General features: G+C 38.3%; 1 protein-coding gene across 3 annotated transcripts in view; it reads right to left on the bottom strand.

The window, feature by feature from the left end:
• Window positions 1-25,520, bottom strand: part of smtnb (smoothelin b) — a 355,969-nt gene that overhangs the window by 148,252 nt on the left and 182,197 nt on the right. For all 3 annotated transcript variants that reach the window (XM_072587983.1, XM_072587985.1, XM_072587984.1), the window contains exons 7-9: window positions 23,438-23,982; window positions 20,489-20,552; window positions 5,929-6,912 (exon numbers count right to left, since the gene is read on the bottom strand). In XM_072587983.1, coding sequence (XP_072444084.1) covers window positions 5,929-6,912; window positions 20,489-20,552; window positions 23,438-23,982 — 1,593 coding nt within the window. The remainder of the gene's footprint in view (window positions 1-5,928; window positions 6,913-20,488; window positions 20,553-23,437; window positions 23,983-25,520) is intronic.

Genomic DNA, 25,520 nt, shown 5'->3' with positions numbered 1-25,520 from the left:
GGAACATTTTGGCTATGGAGAGTGGTTGGATAAACTCAGGTTGTTACCTTTAGAGCAGAAACGTAAGCAAAGGGAGTTGATGGAAGTATATAAGATAATAAGGGCATGGACAGGGTGAATAGAAAGCAACTGTTTCCCTAAGTTGAAGGGTCAATAACAAAGGAGTATAAATTTAAAGTGAAAGGCAGGAGGTTTAGAGGGGATTTCAGTGAATCCTTTTCACTTGGAGAGTGGTGGGAGCCTGGAATGCACTACATGGGAAGGTAATTGAGGCACTAAACCTCACAACCTTTAAAAAGAACTTAGATGAACATTCAAGGCTATAGGCCTAGTGCAGCAACGTGGAAGTAGTGTAGGTAGCAGTATAAATTTGGTAGTATAGATTTGATGGACCAAAGGCATCTCCTATGCTGTATGATTCTTTTTTAGATTAACTTAAGTACATGCATATATGTAGCCTTTATCCTTTTAGTGTAATCTTAAAGATATTGGCAACATTGCATCAATACTATGTGACTAACCACTAAGAATAACATGCATGATCTATCAAGCTATGTTTAATTCTGGTATATAACTTGCCCAGTATCACTATCAGCTGGGGTCATAACAGGATGGAATGTCTATCTGCTTGCCTGAGAAGCTAGTCAATTGAGATGAATAAATAATCTAGAATGCCAAATATTAGAGGCTGACTAGAATTTTCCAGTTGCCTCGCAGATCCCTTATGGCACTAGGAACTAGTCTAATTGCCTGTGGATGTCCTCCTTGCGACAATCAACAGGTCAACACCTGTGGCCCTTCCCATTCATCTGACCATTACCTGGCTTTCTACAGAGGAGTGTATCTTCCATAACGGTGACCCGCAACTTCAGCCATTTTTTAATTTAAGGTGCTGAAATGGCACCTATACATCCTTACATAAAGTGGCAGGCTGCAGCTATTACTCAGCTGGGCACCTTCCAATTGAGCTTCTGGTATTGAGAGCACAAAGTGACCTATTTTAGGGAAGATCTATCTTACAGACATGTACATAATTGTTAATAAATATATAATTAGGTAATAATTATTTTGAATGTCAGAGTGGTGAATAAAATGGCTGCCGATACATTGAAAATGGTCTGGTGACATGTGCTCATAACAACAGGCTTCAAGATTCATCTGAATATACTGTTCGCGTCCCCATGTTCTAGTTATTGTGATCTCAATTTAAGCGCACGCACAGACTGCCAGCCTTCATTTTACAGCAATTATTTCAAAAAGTGACAATCCTTAGTGTTGCCTCAGCCACTTCTCATGCTGTCTCCTGAGTCTTTGTGCTAATTCAGTCTGGGCCAAGACAGAATTTAAGTGCTGGTCAGAATGAAAGGAAGCCTCTATTGGACAAGAAGAATGTGTATAATCACGATATGATTATATTAGCAGCACTATTTTGGGGTAGGCAGTTACTGCTCCATTGCTGGACTGCACTGTCAGATTGCAATGCTCTGTTCTTGTGAATGCACACTTGTTGCTCCATCTGGTGGTAGCATTCACACAGCCTTTTAAGAAAACAAACAACAGGCAACCAGCAACTGAACAAATGTTACAACGTTTTTTAATGTTGGATGGTGCTGGCATTTATTACCCATCCCTGATTGCTCTACAGAAAATAGTTGTGAGCTTCATTCTTGAACTGTGCAGTTCTTGGGGTGTAAGACATCCACAGTACTGTTGGAAGGGAGTTCCAGGAATTTGACCCAGCACCACTGAAGAAACAGTGATATACTTCCAAGTCATGATGAGAACTTGTCGATTGAGGTGCTCCAGGGAATCTCCTTCTCCAGTGAAATGTTTAATTGTTCACCACATTTGTGACTGGATGTGGCAGGACTGCAGAGATTAGGTCTAACCTCTTGGTTGTGGGACCGCTTAGCTCTATCACTTGCTGCTTATACTACTTGGCATGTAAGTAGTCCTGTTTAGTAGCTTCACTAGGTTGACACCTCAGTTTTAGGTATGGCTAGTGCTGCTCCCAGCATGCCCTCCTCACTCTCAATTGAACAGATTGATCCCCTGGGTTGATGGTAATTGTTGAGTGGGGAAATATGCTAGGCCATGAGGTTGCAGATTGTGCTGGGGATTCTGCCTCCCTGCTGTTACCATCCACTTCTTATCACTGCTGTTTTTCTTATTTAAAATAAGATCTGCAGTTACCTTGGTATTCACTGTTTATAAATATTTTGCTGTGAGCTGAGCTTCACTATCGAGCATAAACAGAACAAGATACAATCTGGACAATATACTGAAATAACAATCACTAAACATTCAAAGATTTAGAAATAAAAAAGGAAACCAAGATAACAGCAAATCTGAGGGCCCCTCAGCTCCTGACCTCATTTCAGCCTTGATTTAAACATGGAGAAAACAACTGAATTTGAGAGGAGGTGAGAGTGACAGCCTTTGACATTGAGGCCACATTTGACTCAGTGTGGCATCAAACAATCCTAGCAAATCAATGGAATCAATGGGTACCGGGGGAAAACTCTCTGCACTTGGGTGTCACAGCTGACACAAAGGAAGTTGGTTGTGGCTGTTGGAAATGAGTCATCTCAGCTCAGGACTTCTCTGCAGGAGTTTCTCAGGATACTGTCCTTGGCCCAACCATCTTCAGCTACTTCATAAATGACTGTGCGGAGATGCTGAAAATGGGGGAGATACTAAATGAGTATTTTACATCAGTACTTACTGTGGAAAAGCACATGGAAGATATAGATTGTAGGGAAATAGATGGTGACATCTTGAAAAATGTCCATATTACAGAGGAGGAAGTGCTGGATGTCTTGAAATGCATGAAGGTGGATAAAATTCCCAGAACCTGATCAGGTGTATCCTAAAACTCTGTGGGAAGCTAGGGAAGTGACTGCTGGGCCTCTTGCTGAGATATTTGTATCATCGATAGTCACAGGTGAGGTCCCAGAAGACTGGAGTTGTGCCACTGTTTAAGAAGGGTGGTAAGGACAAGCCAGGGAATATAGACCAGTGAGCCTGACTGAGCTATAGGGAGAGGCTAAACAGGTTGGGGCTGTTTTCCCTGGAATGTCGGAGGCTGAGGAGTGACCTTATAGAGATTTACATAATTATGAGGAACATGGATATGATAAATAGACAAAGTCTTTTCCCTGGAGTGGGGGATTCCAGAACTAGAGGGCATAGGTTTAGGGTGAGAGGGGAAAGATATAAACAGACATAAGGGGCAACTTTTTCACACAGAGGGTGGTACGTGTATGGAATGAGCTGCCAGAGGAAGTGGTGGAGGCTGGTACAATTGCAACATTTAAAAGGAAGGGTATATAAATAGGAAGGGTTGGGAGGGATATGGGCCAGTTGCTGGCCAGTGGTACTAGATTGGGTTGGAATATCTGGTCGGCGTGGCCAGGTTGGACGAAGAGTCTGTTTCCATGCTGTACATCTCTATGACTCTGACCTGCTCTCCATCATAAGATCAGAAGTGGGGAAGTTCATTGTGCAATTGTCAATGTTCAGCACCATTTGCGACTCCCCAGATAGTGAAGCAGTCCATGTTGAAATGCATCAAGATCTGGACAATATCCAGGCTTGGGCTGACTAGTTGCAAGTGACATTCGCACTGCATAAATGCAAGGCAATGACCATCTCCAATAGAAAATAATCTAACCATGGCCCTTGACATTAAATGGCGATATCATCATTCAATGCCCCACTACCAACATCCTTGGGGTTATCACTGACCAGAAACTTAACTGGACTCTTCAAATAAATAGTGGCTACAAGCACGGGTCTGAGGTTAGGAAGGCTGCAGCGAGTAACTCACCTCCTGACTCCCCAAAATCTGTCCATTATCTAAAAGGCAAAGCCAGGAGTGTGATGGAACACTTCCCAATTGGGTGCAGCTCCAAAAACATTCAGCACCATCCAGAACAAAGCAGCCAGCTTGTTTGGCACTACATCCACAAACATTCACTCCCTTTACAATAGTAGCTTAGTAGCAACATGTACATATCTACAAAATGCATTGCAGAAATCCACCAAAGGTCCTTAGACAGTACCTTCCAAACCCACAAGCATTCCTATCTAGAAGGACGATGGCAGTAGATTTTAATGTCGCTGGATCAAAATTCTAAAATTCTCTCCCTGATGGTATTGTGGTCCAACCCAAAGCACGAGGACTGCAGGGGTTCAAGAAAGGGAGCCCTTCACCAACTGTCAATGGCAACTAGGGACAGGCAATAAAAATGCTGACCAGCCATGACACCCACGTCCCATGAATGAAAAAAAAATACAGAATGTATGTTATAACTTCTACCCTTTTATGTTGGTTTTGGATAGCAGCTGTTGATATGATTCTGTTTTACATTTACACCTGCAGAGAAACAAGTTTCTTTGCTTGTCCCATCAGCATCTCCTCTTGCCATACACAATGATTCCTTTTGAGATTTAGGACAGGAGTTTCAAATGGTTTGGAAAGCAAGATATGAGTTTTACGAATTGCAGCCCCAGAGATTGTCTCAGGATCCCAATGCTTTTGGATTTTGAATTTTGAAAGGCATGGCAGGAGTGTTTGCAAACAAATAATAGCCTCTTAAGCATCTTTAGCAGCTGGTTAAAGGGTCTGCCTGTTCCTGAATGACACTTTCCAACTATTTTTCAATGAGCTCGAGCACACCTTCGTGCCGTGTTGGGTGCATCACAAGACTCAAAATAAACTTCTCTAAAACTGCCTTGGCAACAAATTTGCAAGGTTAACCATCATAGACACAAGAACAAGCACCAGTCTTTACTTTGCTGTATGCCTTGTTCTTCCTTGATGACCTTACCAAGAACTGCCTGCTTTAATCACCAAGACAGCAACAATCCCAAAATGACTGTTATCTACTTTAACTGTTGCACCAGACAGGCACCTCCTGAATCCTGGAGGTGATACTCCTTCTAATTATTATTAATCCTGTTTCCTGGCCAAACAAGCCATTTACATTTAAAAGTCAGATCTTGAGTATAAAATAGGAAGAGGGCAAAAAGGATAGGAAAGGGGTCATTTGGTGGCGAACTTTTTGCCACAGTTGGAGATCAACAACAAAACAAATCATGGTTCAGTCATCCAGCAGAAAAGATGCATAATACTGTCATTCTCTATTCAAATAATATTGATCACTTCCTTATTCCCTTTACAGAAGCTGTTGGCTGCCTTCTCTTTTCATCTTACTGCCCTTACAAAATCTAACCATAACCAATTCACCAGACAGTGACATAAGTGGTCATATCTCCTGGTATGCTTCAACTGGGATCATACTTCTTTCTAAAGTGATGTTACACATATTCTGGCAAGTTGCTATGAGCAGTATTGACAGTCACCAAAAAGTACCACTCAAAGGCTGAAGATACATGTTCTGGTCATAGCCTCAAGTGTGTGCTCTTATTGGAGGATTTTATTGGAGCGGTGTAGCTTCAAGTTCAGCACAGCCTAGTAACATGATAAAAATTAGGGTGAAATTTAAAGAATTAAATACCATCTCACAAGTAATGAGCTCTGAGTTGATCTAGTGAGATTAGGAGTGTGAATGGAGTGTGTGATCTCATGCAATGAGCCAACTATATTTTACGTGGACCAAGAGAAAGAAAATCTGTTTTATTTCAAATATCTCAGATCATAAGTATTTAATACTTCTGCAAACACTGCTCTCAAAAGTTTGTTGAAAAATCATCAAGAGGTTAGCAGAAAGCAGCAAATGTTTGAATAAAAGGCAGATCTGTCATAAAAATCAGTACTTCATGTTTAAACAAAATCAGCACAGCATTAAAAGGAATGGATATTGAAATCATTTCTTTATAGAATAATGTTACGTAAATTTTTCAGATGGTAAGATATGCCATTGTACTTTATATCATAAAGGCAGACATTCTAAATGAACATACCTCTCCTCTGTGAGGAAGGTGCACTAGAGATCCTTGCAGAGATGACATCTGGTTTCTGGCCCTCCTTGACTTCAATTGTCACAAGTGTCTTCATGTTGTCTTTATTGCCGATAAAAGTATCCTTCTCCTTTTGTCCAGAAAAACTTCTTTGTAAGAGATTGATTGTTCTAGCAGACACGTCTGAGCACTCAGCAGAACTGAGTTGGTCTAAGCACACTGAGCTGTCTCTGCATGTTTTACTAGAGTCCTTCTCTGACGCAGGCTGGATTGTCTGTGACTTGTTTATGTTGCTCCTCCCTGGAGTTCTAATGTATGATTTATCAGCAACAGCATTTTGTAAGTAAGGTTTCTTAGTGTAATCCTTGTCAAAAGTCCTTGTTTTACTTGATTCATCTGCAAGAACGTCAGATGCAATCGAATTACTTAAGCTTTCAGTAGAAGAAATCAATGAATTTGTTGTCCTAGGTGGACCTTTCTGTACTTCTGCAGTTGCAAAGTTAGATTTGACAGTGCTATAAATCAAGTTGCAACCAGATTGTGGTGAATGTTTTCCATCCCTTTGGACAAAGCGGAACATGTTCTCCTTCAAGGATGTAGACCTGTCCCGCTCTATCCCATTTCTCTTGTTTGAGCCCGTGAGTTTGCTACTTCTACTGGACAGTAAGTATTCAGCCTCTTTATCTGTTTTTCCTATAGATTTGCCAAATTCCCATGTGTCCTTAAGTCCTGCAGACTTTATTTTTGGAGATATTTCCGAATATGAACTTTTAATTTCTTTTATCTTTATTGCAGGACTGCCTGAGAATAGCTGCTGTTGCTGTAGAATTCTGCTATTTCTGCCTTCATTTCTTTTCTGAGTGCAGAAGTGTGATCCAAGTTCAAAAGGTTGGTCAGGTGAATCCATTGTAAACTTCTTCATTCGGTCTTGTATGGAGTTACTTTTTCTGATAGGCGTGCTATTCATGTGTATGCCACTGGCTTTTTCTGAAAAGCAAATACAGAATGAGGACCATTTACTCGACAACGTGAGAACAAATCAATGTTAATAGTATGGACCTTTATCTCACAATTCTTTAGTGGCTAAGTATGTATTTTTGATAGGTAAAAATCTTGAAATTCAACCATATATCATTAAATATGTGCATCCTTATTGGAGCAACACATTTTCCATTAAAAATTCACAATGCACACTGGATCTGGGAAAGAATAGCAGTTAAGGTTCAATAGCGGGCTCTAGCAATATAGACAGTCATGAATTTTATGTAGAAATATTACATTTTCTTTATCTCAGTGAAATAGGAAATCACAACAGCTTATTTAATACCTTAAGGTTACAGATGTAACATTATTAAGCTCCATTTACCATTTGTCTCCCTGCTAGCGTCAGTGGTAGCATCTACACAGCTTTGTTGATTGGTTCTGGAATTGGAAATGCTCATTTAAAGTTCACTGGTCAAGCCTGAAATGGACTAATAAGATCCAGCAAGGAATGCATCACTTTAGACAAAATCCAACATCCATATCAAAGTGAGAAAGTATCCCATCAACTGGAGGGTTGAAGGAGGCAGTTTTATGCATTGAAAAAACTGAGATGGCTTTTGCAACCATCTCAGTGAGTAAGGACGGGAGGATCATAGTTGATTATCTTTGCAAAGAAGAAGTGTGATTGGGACACTTTGACTGGAAATAAATATTGTTTATTTTGGTTTTTGTTTTAAAGATAAATCTACTAATTGCAAGGTTGAAGTTTTAGAATTAATTAGAATGTATTATTTATAGAAAAAATATAAAGAAAACATTGAAGAATTTTACTGAACCCAAAAGTAATGCAATAATATTGAGCAAAAGAAAAAGTGTGTATACAATTCTAAATTGGGGTCTTCTACAGCTACCTGAGAGAACAAGATCAATAATGGGTGTTAGCCAAGGTCACACTTGAATTCCAAATTAAGCATGGAATACCGATCTCTTCGACACTCACTGAGCTGCCTGGTGCACTATTTAATGGTTCGCGCTACTTCACCAATCTTTGTTCCCAAGTCTCAAATACTCAGTCCTACTTTTCCCCAAATAACCAGAAATTTAGCCTGAGTAGACTTGCTTATGTGCAGACAGTGACATTATTACACATGGAATATAGTGGTGTTGATTGTATATATGCAGGTGCATTCTGGTTTAGAGTTTTTGGTTACTAGTAGTTCACATCATAGGGTCCACTTGTGAGTAGGTCGGCAGTCATTTTGATAGCCTTCTTCGAGTTCAGAACAATTTGTCCGTTATTTAGTAGTGATCATATTATGATTCAGTTAAATGTAGCATCTATGAACTGGCTAAATTTCTAGATTTAGGTAAGGTTGACTTCAAAGGGTTGAGACACAGACTGTCCACAGTAACATAGGGTGGCATGGTGGCACAGTGGTTAGCACTGCTGCCTCACAGTGCCAGAGACCAGGGTTCAATTCCCGCCTCAGGCGACTGACTGTGTAGAGATTGCACATCCTCCCTGTGTCTGCGTGGGTTTCCTCCCACAGTCCAAAAACGTGCAGGTTAGGTGAATTGGCCGTGCTAAATTGCCCGTAGTGTTAGGTGTAGAGGAATGGGTCTGGGTGGGTTGCGCTCTGGTGGGTTGGTGTGGACTTGTTGGGCCGAAGGGCAAAGTAATCTAATCTAACGTGTCAATATGCAAAGTAAATTAATGTGTTACAGAGCCAGTTGACATCCATAAGGGGAACAACATCTACTTGTCAAATTAAATAATGAATGACTTAAGAGATAACGTAAAATCTAAAAGAATGCTTACAAACTGATAGAATACGGACCCAATTTATTTAATCTTTCCCAATAGAACAGTCCCTGTATCCCAAGAATTAGTTTGGTGATCCTTCATTGGCAAGAATATCTTTCCCTGGGAAAAGTTTTGCAGAACATCTACATTCTGGCTCATAAACTGATTCTGAACTTCCAGTTACCTGCTACTTCAACACATCATCGTGTTTCCTGGCCAATATTTTGTCTCATACCTGCTGCAGTGCCATAGAAAGGATCAGTGCCAAAGCTGGAAGAACAACATCTTGTGCTCTGCTTGGGGACCCTACAGCCTTTTGGGCTAAATATTGAGCTCATTCCTTTTAAAGTCTAAACACCTAATTCCATGTCCTTTATCCACCCCCACACCGAGGCCTTGTCATGATATAGGGTGCTTGTGAAATAGCCAGTCCTTTTGACAATTTATGAAGTTAAAAATCACACAACACTGGGTTATAGTCCAACAGGTTTATTTGGAAGCTGTGATGAAGGAGCAGTGCTCCAAAAGCCAGTGCTTCCAAATAAACCTATTGGACTATAACCTAGTGTTGTGTGATTTTTAACTTTGTACATCCCAGTCCAACACCAGTACCTCCAAATCTTGACAATTTATGATCTCCATTATCAGCTTTTCTTTTTCCCTGACTTACTATCATCCATCCGCTTGTCTGCCTAACTGTCTTCCTCTCTCTCTCTAGGCTTCTCTCCACTATTAGGTAAAAACAATGACTGTAGATGCTGAAAACCAAATACTGGATTAGTGGTGCTGGAAGAGCACAGCAGTTCAGGCAGCATCCAATGAGCTGCTTGGATGCTGCCTGAACTGCTGTGCTCTTCCAGCACCACTAATCCAGTATTCTCTCCACTATTGCTCACCACCACCACCCCTCGCAATGTCTTCCTTTTTTTTCCAATTCACTTAGATTTTACAAATCCACTTATGCATTCTCTTCATAACTTATGCTTGCACCTTGCTTTGTGTTATCTGCAAACTTGGAAACATTATATTGAAACACCACTGTAAATCATTGAATAGATGGTGAGCAGCAAGGAACAAAATTCTGAGCCTTGGCATATCCCACTAGCCACAGCCTGCCAACATGAAAATGACCCACTTATTCCTGCCTTTCTGTCCACTAATCAATTCTCAATCCATACCAGTATATTCTGCCTACTCCCATGCACTCTAATTTTATCTATACAGCTTTTGTTTGAGGTCATATTGAAAGCTTTCTGAAAATCCAATTATCATAAATCCACCAGTTCTCCCTTATCTACTCAGCTAGTTACATGCTCAGAAACCTCCAATAGGTTATGAAACATGTTTTCTCTTTCAAAGATCCATTTTGATCCTGTCCTACACTGTTTTCTACATATTCTTTTTATTGCATCCTTTATTATAAATTCCAGCTTCTTTCCCACAACTTGTGTTAGTCTGTTCTGTAGTTCCTCGATTTCTCTCCCCTTCCTTTCTAAAATAGTCAGATAATATAATTGTCGCCTTCCAATCTGCAGAAACCATTCTGCAGTTAGTAGAATTTTGGAAGATAACCACTCATCCTCAAGGTGACTGTAAATGTGGAAGATATTTGCAGGCCAGGTTCTCTAGCACTATCCCCTAACATTGCATTTAACCTCAGTGTTGTCCATGTTAATGCACAATGCCTTGGCTACAGTCATCAACACTATGGTTCAAGGATGCATAATGTTTGACATAATTTGTAGTCAAGGAGTTGGTTATTTATCCAGGAAGAGTGATGCTCGGTAATTAGAACTTATTTCACTGTTGACATCTGAAGATGCTGCTCATCTTTCACGTGGGTATGACTTAACAAGATCAATGACACTAGTACAGACATTTTAAGAGTACAGTGCATATATATTTACAAAAGTACAAGATCATTTATAACATGTATTACACATGCCACTTAAGTGATTTCAGTAAGATTTTTTTCAGTAAGATCTTTCCCACTACATCTAATAGCAGGCCAATTTTCACAGCTGTGGTGGAGTAAGTCTTCACTGTCATTGGCCTTCTTGACCTGGGAGACTTGGGCAATCATACCCAAAGCTGTTTGGTTTAGAGGGCCCAGGACTAATGAAAGTATCCTTCCCAGGTGCAGGCTCACCATCTTCAGGTGGAAGGTCTGCAGGCTTTGGCATCATAGATAGGAAAAAGATAGGATACAGGCACTTCTTTGGTATCCTGAGAGGAAGCTTCTTGGTGACCAGTGTGTGGCTCCTTCCAATAGGTGCTTAATTTAACCACCCTGTCTCCCTGAGAGGAAGGGGCACCTGGAGTGAGGTCAAAGTCCCTCCTCCTCCAGCCTTATTGAACACTTATGGGTAATGTGATGAAGTGCACGCCTGTGCAAATATAGAGAAACTGAGTGGGCTGCACCTGGCTCTCCATGGCAGTTGCCATATCAAAAACCATATGCACCATTTTGGAGCTAGCAGGGTACTTGTAATATTGGTGGTGGTCACCTCCATCCATCAATCGAATTTATTGACTGCCACTGACAAACATGCTTGCTGTTCTATCTATGCATTTTCATGCTGTGGAGGTGCCAGTGTTGGACTGGGGGGTGACAAAGTTAAAAATCACACAACACCAGGTTAAACAAGTTTATTTGAAAGTACAAGCTTTCGGAGGGTTGCTCCTTCACCAGGTAGCCAGTAGTGCAGGATCATAGGACACAGAATTTATAGGAAAAGATCATAGTGATATATTGAACAAACCTTGATTGTTGTTAAGTCTTTAATCACTTAGAATGGGTTGCAGGTTTTTTTTAGATTAGATTCCCTACAGTATGGAAACAGGCCCTTTGGCCCAAAAAAGTCCACACCGACCCTCCAAACAGTAACCCACCCAGACCCATTCTCCTAGCCTATATTTACTCCTGACTTAGTAATTTAGCATAGCCAGTTCACCTGACCTACACATCTTTGGATTATGAGAGGAAACTGGAGCACCCAGAAGAAACCCATGCAGACATGGGGAGAATGTGCAAACTCCACACAGACAGTAACCCAAGACTGAAATCGAACCCAGATCCCTGATGATGTGAGGCAGCAGTGCTAACCACTGAGCCACCATGCCGCCTCATTTTGATTCATTAACATATAAATATCAAAACTTCTTTCAAGAGATAACATTCCTGTGATAACTTATTGATTGAGCTGAGATGTCACCTTTTTCTATAAAACCTTAAGTTATTTTGGGAATATAACTTGAAAGAAGTTCTGGGATTTATATATTAAGTGATTAAAGACTTAACAGCAATCTAGGTTTGTTCAATGTACATTGCATCGTGGTATGATACTTTGATCATCAATAATAATTTTGCGTCCTATGATCCTGCTCCACTAGCTGCCTAACGAAGGGGCAGAGCTCCAAAAGCTTGAACTTCCAAATTAACCTGTTGGACTATAACCTGGTGTTGTGTGATTTTTAACTTTATGCATTTTCAAGAAGTAATTAAAATCATGGGGTCATTTTCCATGACCTGAGCAATTACTTGATGTCTGGCAATCCCCTGTGTCAAGGACCTGGACATTTCTTCTTTGACCAGCTGCTGAGATGTATCAGTGATGTGCTTACCAGGTTGCACTCCCATTATTAATCTAGAAAAAGTACCCACTGAGGTGAAAGGCTCTGAGTTGGAGGAGGGTGAACATATAAACCTTGCTGGTGCATCCTCTGAGAAGCAGGTAAATGTGGTTGAGACACAGATCACTTACTATCAGATTAAATGGTGAAATTGGTTGCAGGGGTGAAAAGGCAGTTTTCACTATACCTGATTTTCGTTTCCACCAAATTTAAGAGAATGATGGTTTAAACCCATATCCGAGGCTGTTTTGCAAATTTCAAAGGTTGTTTGTATTGAATCTGAGATTTTCCAGGTAATTTTACCCCTCCCTGATGAGCTGTAATGTTTGCAGCTTATCCCCAGCTCAAAACTCTGAACTTAAGTTGCTCATGCATTGCATCCAGAGGCTCTAACATATTATAGTTATGATATATCACCTAACCTGCTATCTTACATGCGTTTTGTTTCAACTAATTTACAGTTCTGCCCCTCACCAAACTCCCTTCACTCACCCGACCCCTGACATCACACTCTTGTAACTCAAGCAGTACTCAGTACATGGGTCTGAGTAGAGGGAACATTGATAGGAACTCACCAAAATTAGTATAGCAAAATAAAAGTCACTAAATAGATGACACAAGAGTGACAAATCACTTGGAGCTTTGACTTCCAATCCTAGGGTTTTAAAGGAAATAGGGATGAACAGTACAAATGATTTAAACATAATCTTTCAAAGTTCTCTTGATGCACCAGTCCACTTTTAAGAAATGTGATGGAGGGAAATCAGGGAAATATAGGCCAGTTGGCCTAGCATCTGTGGTCAGGAAATTCCTCGGATCTCTAAAAGGACTGAGTTACTGAACACCTTGGAAATTTTCAGTTGATCGATAAAAGCAGCAGGAGGAATTTCTAAAATACTCCAGTTCTGAAGAAGTCATATCAGATTCAAAACATTAACTTTGTTTCTTTCTTTCCAGATCCTGCCAGAACTGCTGAGTTTCTCTAGCATTTTCTGTATTTTGATGATGATAAAGAGAAGGCAATAATAATTAATGACTTTAATCTACTCAGAAACTGGCCTGGATGAGGAGTTCATAGGGGCTACAAAGGGGTATCAGTTACACAGGGGTGGCTACCTGCTTGCCTTTTTAACTGCAGAATGAATTGGCAAAAGAGAACATAAACAAAGGATGATGAAGTATGCACCAGAAATTCAAGAATCTGTTCTGAAATAATATGCAGAAATTAAACTAGAAATGGATAAGCATGATATGAATGACAGAATGCTTAAAGAGTCTTGCATTCCTCCAATGGCTATTTACCATGTGAATCAAACTGGAAATAAAATATGTCAAAAATAAATGCATTGCCAATATGTTACATTTTCACCATTATGTTCACAATTTAGCCTGTGGTTTTGTAAAAAGTCATTTAATCAGCATAGTATTTATGTTACTACCCCTGAGATGTCCAACGTAAATGTAATTGCCATCTATGGGAAGGGCAATAGGCTAATGAAAAAGACCACCTTGGTGTGTGAATGTTTCTTTCTAAAAACGAGCATCAGATTAATATGTCACTGTCAAGCAAGTGCCAAGCATTACTTGATGGGACCTGTTAAATTGTCATTTGTATATTCTGCAAGGTCAGGAAAATGATCAGGACAGGGAATAAAATTGACATTGATACCACCAAAGAAATTTAAATTAAAATAACTTGGTTGAAAATTAAGCAATATGTTTGGCTTGGGAAAGAAAGTGTAAATAATGAGGCAATGTTACTTTAAAAGGTTGTAATAAATAAGTTGGTGGACAAAGATGGTAAGCTATGACATAATAAGTCTGTCAAAACACAATATCAGTTTTTATAAGTGTATTGAGTTTGCTTAATGTTTATTCAAATCAAATTCAGTACCTCATATGGTACTCTTCTATACCGCAACAGAGATTACTCCATAGCAGCCATCTGCCAGTTGGTGAAAACAATGTGAACAACCCATTTCAGTTAGACATAAACATACAGAAGGCTAAATCACAATCACATGGGACTTCATAAATTAAATGTTACTGTTCATACTTATAGTTCTGAAGAAGGGAAAGGGTTAGATTCTGTGTGCTTAACAACTGGACATCAGATATAAATCTGTGACACAGTTCTTTGGATGCTGTGAGGCGGAAATATCAAAATGAACACTTCTGCTGCATCAGTGCTACAGGTTCCAATGGGAGTCCACACTGCTGAATCCAGTAGCTCAGAGTGCTTTCTATAGTTTCCTCCCTCATTATGTCTTCTTCTTTCTTCCACATATTAGCCCTAGTTTTGAGAGCAGACCTAAGGAATGTGTGTTTAAAGATTACATGATAGCAGAATCAATCTCAGCTATATACAATGCCGGTGTCACTGCTATGACAAGTTTGCTGTAGGCTCAAGCAGCATTTTTGCAGTCTCAGTTCAGAAAGTCCCCAGCTTCTATACATGCCTGGCTTTCCAAACTTTCATCCTCATCTGTAAGTAGTTTTATTGGTTTTAGAATAGCCTCAATATGCTCATGACTTTAGATCAATGTGAATACATAACAAATTGTAATTTATATTGTGTCTTTAACAAACCGCAGAGGAAAAGATTTTCTAGTAAATACAAAGCTGTTTTTTAGAGTAAGAAGGGAGATATCTACGCAGCGAGCAAGCAAGGCATTGCAAGTCCTTTGCTGTTTTCCCCACCTCCTTAAAGTGACTGAGGTGATGACTAATAACCGTTATTTCTGAATTCAATTATTATTATGTTTTTAACCTTCCAATGTCTGTGCAAGGTGAAATGATTCAAATGGCTAAACCAACAGTGAACTCCTCTACTACTGCGTACATTAACTGCAGGCTTACATTCAAACATTTATTTGGCATGAGCTTTGCAGATAAATATTTCTTAAAAATTAATATTAAACCAAATGAAACAATGTAAGAGGGAAACTGAGGGGTCCAGAGCATGGGGATAAACAGGTGAAGGTACAGCTGGCAATGATGGGACAAAGGAGGGACGATGCCCAAGAGGTTAGGTTAGTGGGAACATATTTCTAAAGGATTAGGAGAGCTGAAAGAAAAATACAAGTAAGTGTAAGCATGAAAACCTGAACGAATGAGGATTTGAATGAATGACACTTGGTGTTAGATAGGATGTTAGTAGATTAAATTGCAATGAGCTTAAGTTTACAGGTGTGGTGGTTGGGAAGCCAACCGGCACAAAATTGGAGTATTAGAATCAGGACATGTCAAATGTACAGATGAGGTCTCAGCAGGATATGGGTCAAGGTAGGAGTAGAAACAAACTGTGTGAAAGAAGTGGAATAAGGCTATCTTTTTGATGAAGGATATGTTAAGGGGACATAGTATAGATTTTGTGGTAGCAGTGCAGGAGGAAGAAGGCAGCTACTATTTAAGATGTCATGGCAAAATTGGATAGGTAAGAATGTGTCAAACTGCAGGTTGTCCCAATTAGCTAGACAGTAGAAAAGAGGCAATGCAATAGGATGATGTGTTTGATTACGTCAAGAGCAGCATGACATGAGAAGAATGATGAAGGAGAATGTTTCAGGCAGTTATAAAAGTGGGACTTTTCAAGACACAGTTATGTTTTAAAATGCCTTCTCTAACTTAAGGTGAAACAAAATATTTTGGATAGGAGAATAGTGATCATACTGAAACCTCTGCACAGAGATAGTTCACACAATCTGGTTGTCATGGGGAAAGAGAAGTGAACTAAAACCCATTGAAAGCCCCAGTGCCAATTTTCACAAGACAGTACAAGGAACAGCTGCTCTTTGAAGATACAGAGACACACAGAGAAAAAGTGGCAAAGCAGATAACAGCTGTGTGAAAGCAGGATATTGTTAAGAATCCATTTTTCTAGTTAAAGGAAGACAACAGAACACATGGAACTTTTGGAGACTACAGGAACAAGGAGTTGCTGATGTGGACTTTACTGGTGGAAAGCAGATCTGAAATATGGGTTAAATGGATTGATTTTCAAAAGATTTTGAAAGTTGCAACCTGGTGTTACAAAGCAAAGTGAACCTGTTGGAACATGTTCTTGTAACATATCTACCAGAAGTAGGTGTATCGTGAAAGGAGTTGTATGAGGTATCTTCATTGCCTTCATTAGTTAATGCAAAAATACCTTTTCTTTACTTCAAAACATTATTGCCTGTTCTGTAGTTTTGATTTATGTTCATTTCTGTTTGAAATTTTTTGTTTGTTCTTCAGTTTATTTACATTGACACTGGAATTTTTTTATCAACCTCTAAAGGGATATTAATGTGGTATAATTACACTTTTTTAAAAAAACTTGGTTCAGAGCTGTTTTAGTGATGTGGCAGGAGAGGAAACCAAATGGCAACACTCAAATATGCAGTTGCAGGAAAGAAGAGCAATCATTTACTAGGCAATAACATATCTAAGAGCTTTAATGAGAAGAAGGTTGAGCAGTAATTTGTAAAGATGGTCAAAAGCGGCATCTTTGAGGAAGAAGTGATGGTGTGATTTCGAAAAGGATAGGAACAGATATAGAGAGAGACAGAGAGAGAGAGAGAGAGAAATACTTCCATCATTAATGAGCTTGGAAGAGAAGATGGAAAATTGAGTGGTCAACAAATAGCAGAAATGGGTTGAGGAGACCAGGGTGTGATTTCATGAACACAATATATTTGGAAAAGACCTGAGGGAAAAGAGAAACTTAACTATGTCACTGATGTGCACACAAAATGTCTCGATCAGAAACAGAACAATAATGGCAAGACAATGTGGAAACATAAAATGGCAAATGTTACAGGAAAACTATTGACTGTTTGGTTAGGTTTCCAATTCAACAGATTAGTTCTATCCTTCTCAAATATCCATGGTTGCACTTGCTGTTCTTATCGGGTCCAGTAGACAAAAACATTATTGCAATATCTAATCACCTTTTCTTTGTTTTCCCAGAATATTGAGTTCATTTTTAATGTCCTAATGCCAGTCAAATTAGATTAACATCAAATCTGGTATTTAATTAGCTTGGTTACTCAATGTAGAAATTTGTGAAACCAGGAGAGAATCTGTTTAGAGTTGTATTACCATGCCATCAAATTTTGGAAAGAACATTTCACTGAATACTACAATTAACTAATCTCAAAACAAAAAACACCATTATTTAATGGTGATTCAAAGGATGAAAACTAAAGGTCAGCTGTTCCTTATTTCCTTTAAGGCTCCCTACCACATATCCAGCTCCAAGAGCTGGTAGGCAATGTTCTTGGTTGAGATTCAGTTGACAATTGAAACAGGCATATCTGTGGTGCACTGCACAATTGTATTACCAGACCACAGAACTTGTCTCTCATTAGAGAGATCAAATAGTGATGGTTTAACAAGAGTCACCATACCTCAGGCAAGGGATGAGGCTGAGAAGGGAAATCCTTTACAGTAACCAAAGCTGGTGCAGGAATGAACCCTCACTATTGATGTCACTCTGCATTGCATACCAGCCAGCCAACTAAGCTAAACCAAGTCTTTGTAGTAGCCTATTAACACTCAAAATCACTAAAATCCTGTTGAGGTGTATTAGAGTGTTTTCTGAAGTCTTAGTCTTTAGAAATTAAAGACATTGGTCTTCAGAAACTGATTGCAAGGAAAAATACTTCAAAGGAAAGAGTTAACTAGTTTCTTTTTATCTGTTTAATTTGTTCACATAAGTACTCATGACAAAACATCCAAAGCAATTTGTGAAACTGTGCAGATTTGCTTTCATTTAAGTTTTGAATTGAAGCCAGCAAAGACTAAGAGAATCTTTCAGCATTTGATTATAACAGGTTGTATTGTGTCCTGTTTGGAGTGTCCTACTGGGAAAAAAAATTCCTTATTAGGTTAAAAAATGTAAGAAAGTGACATGACTTTTACACAATTCCACTGAATGCCAAAACGGCACATTTCCTTTTTTTGCTGTGCACTTTTTACTGCTGTGTGGGAAAGCACATGTATGAGACTATGCTTTGCAAATACACTCAAAAGGAATAGGCAGATGTTTATAAAGTTTATCTGATTGGAGTGTTCCACCCAAAAATAAAAACCACACTGAATGAATGTAAACATACCAAAAATGGAAACAGTACAAGCTCACAAAAAGAAACTGGCAGGAAATAGAGCAAACTGGTTTTCCAACCAAAGTGAACATTCAAAACTGCTGGATTCCTTTTGAAGTCCTCAACAGATTACATCAAAAGGATTTGACCAAGATTGAATACGTGTTATGTATCTTGTCCTCTACTGCAGAGAAACATAAAAGATTTTCACTAGTAACAATGGGCACAAAGCTTTGCTGGGAAAACAATTATCAAATTCTACCAAACACAAAGACCTCAAGTTCAACTTTAATTCTGGGTCTATACAGAATTTATTTATTCAACAAAGATAACAGCAAGAATACGGCAATTGGTATCAGCAGTCTCTAGCTATGGATAGGAAATTAATTTGTTCTTACTGCTCTGGATCATCATCCAGTAACTTCTGCTAAAAAGGATTAGTGCATGAACACCATGAGAGGATAAGACCAGTTTTAGCACTGTTGTTTTACACGATTTAATAGCCTACTAAAATTCTCATCAATGTTCATATATTAAAATGATAATTAAACAAGATAACAAAAGATATTCCTACCATTGGGCTATAACACAGCAAAAATCAATGATCTTCAGAAGTAAAAAGCAGAAAAATGCAGAAAATTAGGTGACTAGAATTGTCCAACATATATTTACCAGACTACTTAATGGTCAGATAAGAATACCACTCAAATAGGCACCTCATACTTGTAATTGCATTGGAAATGTAATGATTACAGATATATGCAAAAGCACTACAATGTTCAAATGTAGACTTTCCATGTGATTTTCATCTGGGCCATGGAGACTGGGCACTCTTAAAAATGGTGGTAGGAGCAGAATTCAGACTCCTACCTCCACTTCTGACAGTTCATATTTTCACCAGGTGAGGGGGGTGGAATTGAGATTCCAACATATCGGATACTAATTTAGGGGGAACATTTGAACTCAAGTATTATAAGATCTATGCACTGTCATGCTGTTGAATTATTTATATTGCTGGTCCTCTGATGATCAAAAGAACTACCTGTCTGTTTATTTGAGATTTGAAAAAAATCTGTTCTAGCATTTTCAAAGCTGATTGTTAACATAACCCAAACTGCCATCACCACAATGTTATTAAGGTTTACTTGCTTTCCACTACATATCACAAAGTGGAGAAAGGGGTCAGTTGTAAGCTCAGTCTGATAACAGCTTAAAAGATTATCATGGGATATTTCCTTAATGTAGGGTTATGAACATAAATGTTTTTAAAAGGAATGAAGTATCTCTTTTAATATATAATGAAGTCTGTAATAGACATTTACAATTTTATTTCTACATTGAATTATGCCTCCATTGATCTGGTAGATACTGAGTTAACATGGAAGGGTATAAGGGCAAGGAGCAGTAGAAGCATGGGTTAACATATGCTGGCATAGAGAATAGGTACAGGTATTAGGCATGTGAGGACTGAGCACTGGTGGACTTAATGTTTGAGAAAGCAACTAAATGAAATTGCCTTTTACACAGACTTCTTTCTGCATCTGGCAGTTCATGGACATCTGATTAGCATTGGGAGAGAGCAGTCAGACTGCATTCTATACCTACCTCCTCCAAGACCAAACATTGCACCATTTGGGATATGTTCCCCTGCAAGTAGGTATGCCGAGCTAAAATCCAGTCCTTAATTTCTCAGGCCATCCCATTGTGTATTAATAGTATCGTAAAGGCTAAATGTACTTTAATAATTTTATGGCCTAAGTAATTCTGTGCCTGCACAAATATTTGGTTTCGTAGTTCCTAGTACATCAATCCAACAATCAAAACATCTAGCTGCTCAGTTGCTTCTGATGCAAGTACATGGTTCAAACAGAATTTAGATCAGAGTGGTGCTGGAAAAGCACAGCAGGTCAGGCAGCATCCGAGGAGCAGGAAAATCAATGTTTCGGGCAAAAGGCTTTCATCAGGAACCTTCAAACAGAGGTTAATACCTGGTGATTAATATAACACTAGTTTTGTATTTACAAGGCTATTTAAATAACAAAATACTCTGTCTCACCAGTTAACTCTTTCTGCTTGGATGGAGTTGCTATGCTCCTTGGTGTTTGATCCTCATAAATGATCTATGAGGAAACAAAGAAAATCAAATGCATCACTGCCATGCCTCAAGATTTTTTGAGCATTTTCCCATGAAAACAATTTGGACAAAAGAGATTTCAATGTTTGTTTTAAGTAGCATATATACTCATGCATAGGTCAATCTCATGTATAAGTTGACCCCTTATTTTTGGTCAAAACATCTTGTATTTTCCATATATCTTGTGTATAAGTCAATCCTACTATAATGCGTTCAATCACATTCATTCATTCACACCCTATTCATTCATAACTCTATTCATCACTCTTTTTTTACTATATCGCACCTCCATTCATTCATTCATAACTCTACTTACAACACTTGGTTTACTACGGCACATTTTGACTCATTTGTTCAGACAGGTAATTCTATTCATTGCTCTTTGTTTACTATATCGCACCTCCATTCGTTAATTCGTAACTCTATTTACCGCATTTGCTTTACGACGGCAGGTTTTGATTCATTCATTCATTCAGACTAAGTCTATTGGTACTTATCACACTTTGTTCACTATACATCCAAAGTTAATATCATTAAAACGTTAATTATTTTAACTGTGCCATTATGAATAAAAGTGAGATATATTAGCTACATAACGGTATATCTTTAATTCTTTGACAAATTTGTTAATGTTGCTGAGGTTCATAACAGAGTAAATGGGAGGGAAATGGAAGAATTTGGCAAGAAAGTTCAAGATGCTTACACATTCAGAATTTAATAAATGTTTCATTTTAAGTGTGTCATTATACCAGTTCATGACAATGTTGAACAGTGTGATTTTGCAGGATTTCAATGAATCTTTGACTTGCTAAATTTTTGTACCAGTCTCTTGCTTTTATCTGGTATTTACCTTTGCTGAAATTCATTGTGTTTTTCTTCTTTAACTGGGATTAGTTGTGCGATCAAATTGACTTTTGTTAATAATTCGGTATTTCAAACTGCAGCGTGAATTTCAGCCCCTCAAAACTTGTGCCTGTGTATTAGTCGACCCCTAATTTCAGTTTAAGAAAACCGTCTTCAAAATTCAACATATACACAAGTTTATACAGTACTAGTCAGCATGACATTCAAACACATGAATACATATATAACTAAATGGCACAGTTGGATGTTTTGTGCAGCATTCATACATTGGCTAGTTGTTCAGCAATATTTGGTCGTTTAAGGAGACATCTGCCACCTTGGTAATGACAAATCTTTTGGATATTTGTGTTTCTTTAAAGGAAGACTTTTTAGGCATCAATTCAGATATCAGTAATGCAGCAGAGAGGCATCAAAAGGGTTATCAAAAGAGGCACTGGATTTCAAAAGTAGAAACTGTACTGTTCAACAAGGGCTTGTTCTTGTATTAAGTAAATAGTCTAACAATTGGGCTATCATACTCTTTATACTTTGTATTTTTTTTGTTCTGTAATGCCATGCAAATGAAATTGATTTGATTATAACAAGTGACATCTATTATTCTTATTTGTTTTACCTACTGTGCAATAACATAGTTTATGACCTCAACAAACAAATCTTTCTCTAGTGTTAGTTCAATCTATCTTTACAAAGATTAACGAACTACATGTGTTTTGTGGATAGAAACCTGGTACAGATTAGAAGAGAATTTCCTGACTACTGCTATTGTTGCAGCAAACAAATGACTGTGGGATTTATCTTACAAGAAGAAAGGCAACCAGACAACTTATGGCACTGATTGACTCCACTAAATCTGCTTAAATGTCACTCCTCTATGCCCAATTTAGTCTATTATTTATATTAGTTTTGCTTATCTGCCTTCCCTGGTTTTTAGCACTACATGTTTGCATATATAGTCATATTTGAAACTCAAAACCCCAACTTCACATTCTACCTTTATTTTTGATTTGTCTGTTCCTCATGTCTGATATCATTTGACTAGATCTGTCGTGAAAAATGCAGCTTTCTGTAGCTCTCCTTTCACAACATTTTCATTTACTGGAGATCAAAGCTAAGTTTACAATTGATATGTCTCAATGCACACTGTTAACAGATATATCAAATAAATTATCATGGGAGAGGGCCATAGGTAACATCTATGTTTGACATTTGCAGCTATTTTCATTTTCTAGACATTTAGTTATATTATTCCTAAATAAACCAACATTCTTTATGTCGGTTTATGTTCAATTTGGATATAATTTTCCATACATCATTCAATGCTATCCTGAGATCATGTCTACTGGCCACTGTGCCTTCCATCCACAATTCAGTCACCTCAAGGCCTAACTTCCAAAGTGTTCCTCATCAGCTTTCCAAGTTTTACTGTATATAAATGCCAGCATATCTGTTACATTTTTCCTGCTGTAAACCTAGACAACTTAACATACCTATCACTGCTGAGCCTTCAATAACTCCCTATCCATTAATACATGAATATTAAAATTCTCACTTTGTTTACCATACATGGTTTTGTATTGCATTGCATTTTTAAGAATTATTGATTCACCAGATATGTCGCTGGTTGGGCCACCAATTACTGCCATCCCTAATTTCCTTTGGATAGGTTTACAGCCATTGTCCATTGTATGTTCCATCTTCAATACTCTTCACTTTCTTCTTGGCTAACTATTGATTGGCTGAATTTAATTATTAATCGACCATCAGTCATCCACTATTGTACAATCTGTAAACTCTTCTATCTTGATTTATATTGCCACCTTTAAAGCCCAACTTTACAAAAACCTCCTATAAGTCTCTTCCTGACAGGCATTACTTTTGTCTCCACATCTCTAATATATTTAATTTAGGAATAGGTTGCATTATAACACACTGTCCACAAAATTTTTTTAAAGTAACTTTTTAAGGAAAGAAGGGACTCCAATTTTGTAGCTTTGCTAGAAAGTTTACCTTATTGTCAAGTGTCATGAAGCATGTGTTCTCTTCATTGTTGTCATTGGCTCTTCCTGTAGTTGCTGAAGGTATATTATCATTGATGTCAGAATTCAACCAGTTTTGGACAGAGCCCAGATTCACGTTCCTGGAACTTATCTCTGGCTGGAAAATGCTATCCATATCCTCCCTTTCAGGTGTAAGAGGTCCTGCGATGACATTCTCATTGTTATTAATTGAGGCACACCTATTTTTTCTAAAAACTTCAGTTTCTTTTATACTGGTATTTTCATTGTTGAGACTTGAAGGATTATTCTGCTGCAATGCATCATTGTATTGTGTTGAAATTATCTTGTGGGTTTCTAATGTGCCCCTGGAACCATTAGATGTCATATATTTTTTGGAATCTTTGTAACTTTCATTTTTCAAGTCCGAGTCAGTACTAAATGAGTGACAATCCAAACAAGAGGATTCTGCCCTTTGTCGAGATCCCCAAATTGATTTCACTGAACCATCATCGACTCTCTTCAGTGGATCGAGAACAACTGTTTCAGAGGCTATTTCTGTAGTTTAAAAGAAACAAATTTTAACTTTAAAAAATACTACATCAATTATTATGCATAGTAACCAGCTGAATGTCAATCCCATTTCCAACAAGTACAGAAGACAAATATTGCTTCAACATTGCATATGCAGGTCATTACCGAATCAGTGCTTTAAGAAATGCTTTTATTATCCTACTTCATTGAAAAGAAACTAATACAAAGCCTGCAGATCAAATACATACCTACTTCAGAAACTCATCTCATTCACATTACAGAAAACTATCATTTACAGCATTCATGCTCATTTGCTTAACCCAGTTTATGCATAATTTGATGTTGCCATTTATTACAATATTACCAATTTTATATGAATCGTTATTTTTGCCTGATCTATATTGTGCCTGTATGGGGGTTCAAAGGCCTACCAATAACTCACATCAAAGTTTTCCACTAAAACTCATTTTATATCTTGGTCTTTCAATCTAAGATCCTCTCTCACTAATGTATTCATCCAATCTCTTATTAAGAATGTTACCAAGCCTTCTTTTCCTTTTTATCTATCCTTCCAAAATGCTGGTTATCCTTGGATATTCAATTCTGAATATGGGTCACACTGTTGCCACATCTCTGTAATGGCAATTAAACTTACCTCAATTTATGCATTCTGATCATAACCCTTTTCTTGAATGTCTTATGCATTCAGAGAGACTGCATTTTGTTTAGCTGTTTTTTATTTGTTCATGGAATTTGGGCATCACTGCACATTCTTATTTGCCATTGAGACAGTGTGCTAAATTGCTTCTTAAACTTCTGCAGCCCATTTGCTATGGGTAAGCATACAATGTCATTATGAAGGGATGATTTGTGGGTGCCAGTGTTGGACTGGGGTGCACAATGTTAAAAATCACACAACACCAGGTTATAGTCCAACAGGTTTATTTGGAAGCACTAGCTTTCAGAGTCGTGCTCCTTCATCAGGTGGTTGTCATTGGGAGACCACTAGTCAATGTTGAGGAAGGAGGCCGCCCTGTCAAATTCCTTTGGGATACTGGAGGTTCCCACACAACCCAAACACCTCTAGGTTCAATAATCTCCCCCGGCAGACCACAGGGACTATTGCTTTAAATGGGTTTACTCTCAATGTACAGGAAGAGTACATTATAAAACTGATAGAATTTAAACTAGATGTCATTACATGTCAGCATTCTGCTTTTTTAGTCAATCTTCCCCCAAGTGCAGTACATATACTTGGTATCAATTACATGACTAGATGCAATTTTGCTTTTGATTCAGTGAATACCTGCATATGGCAACTGTCTCTGACTAGCAATGTAGTCCCACCCATCATTTCAGCAGGCAGTTGTGCTAATTGAATCTGTACATAGAAGAGTTTCAGGTTAATCCCCTAACAATGACCAAGGATCCGACTATGAGAGAGATAATTATAAACACAAAAGGGTATTCGCCCAACATAAACCTGATTGTGAGCATATCCTGGGAGAGGTGATAATCCAGGGGCCTGACCCAAAACCACAAAGACAATACAGTTTCCCCAG

Source organism: Chiloscyllium punctatum, chromosome 17 (assembly GCF_047496795.1).
Source record: "Chiloscyllium punctatum isolate Juve2018m chromosome 17, sChiPun1.3, whole genome shotgun sequence".
Taxonomy (NCBI): domain Eukaryota; kingdom Metazoa; phylum Chordata; class Chondrichthyes; order Orectolobiformes; family Hemiscylliidae; genus Chiloscyllium; species Chiloscyllium punctatum.
The sequence above is the reverse complement of the archived record's forward strand: the minus strand, read 5'-3'. Positions and strand labels throughout refer to the sequence as shown.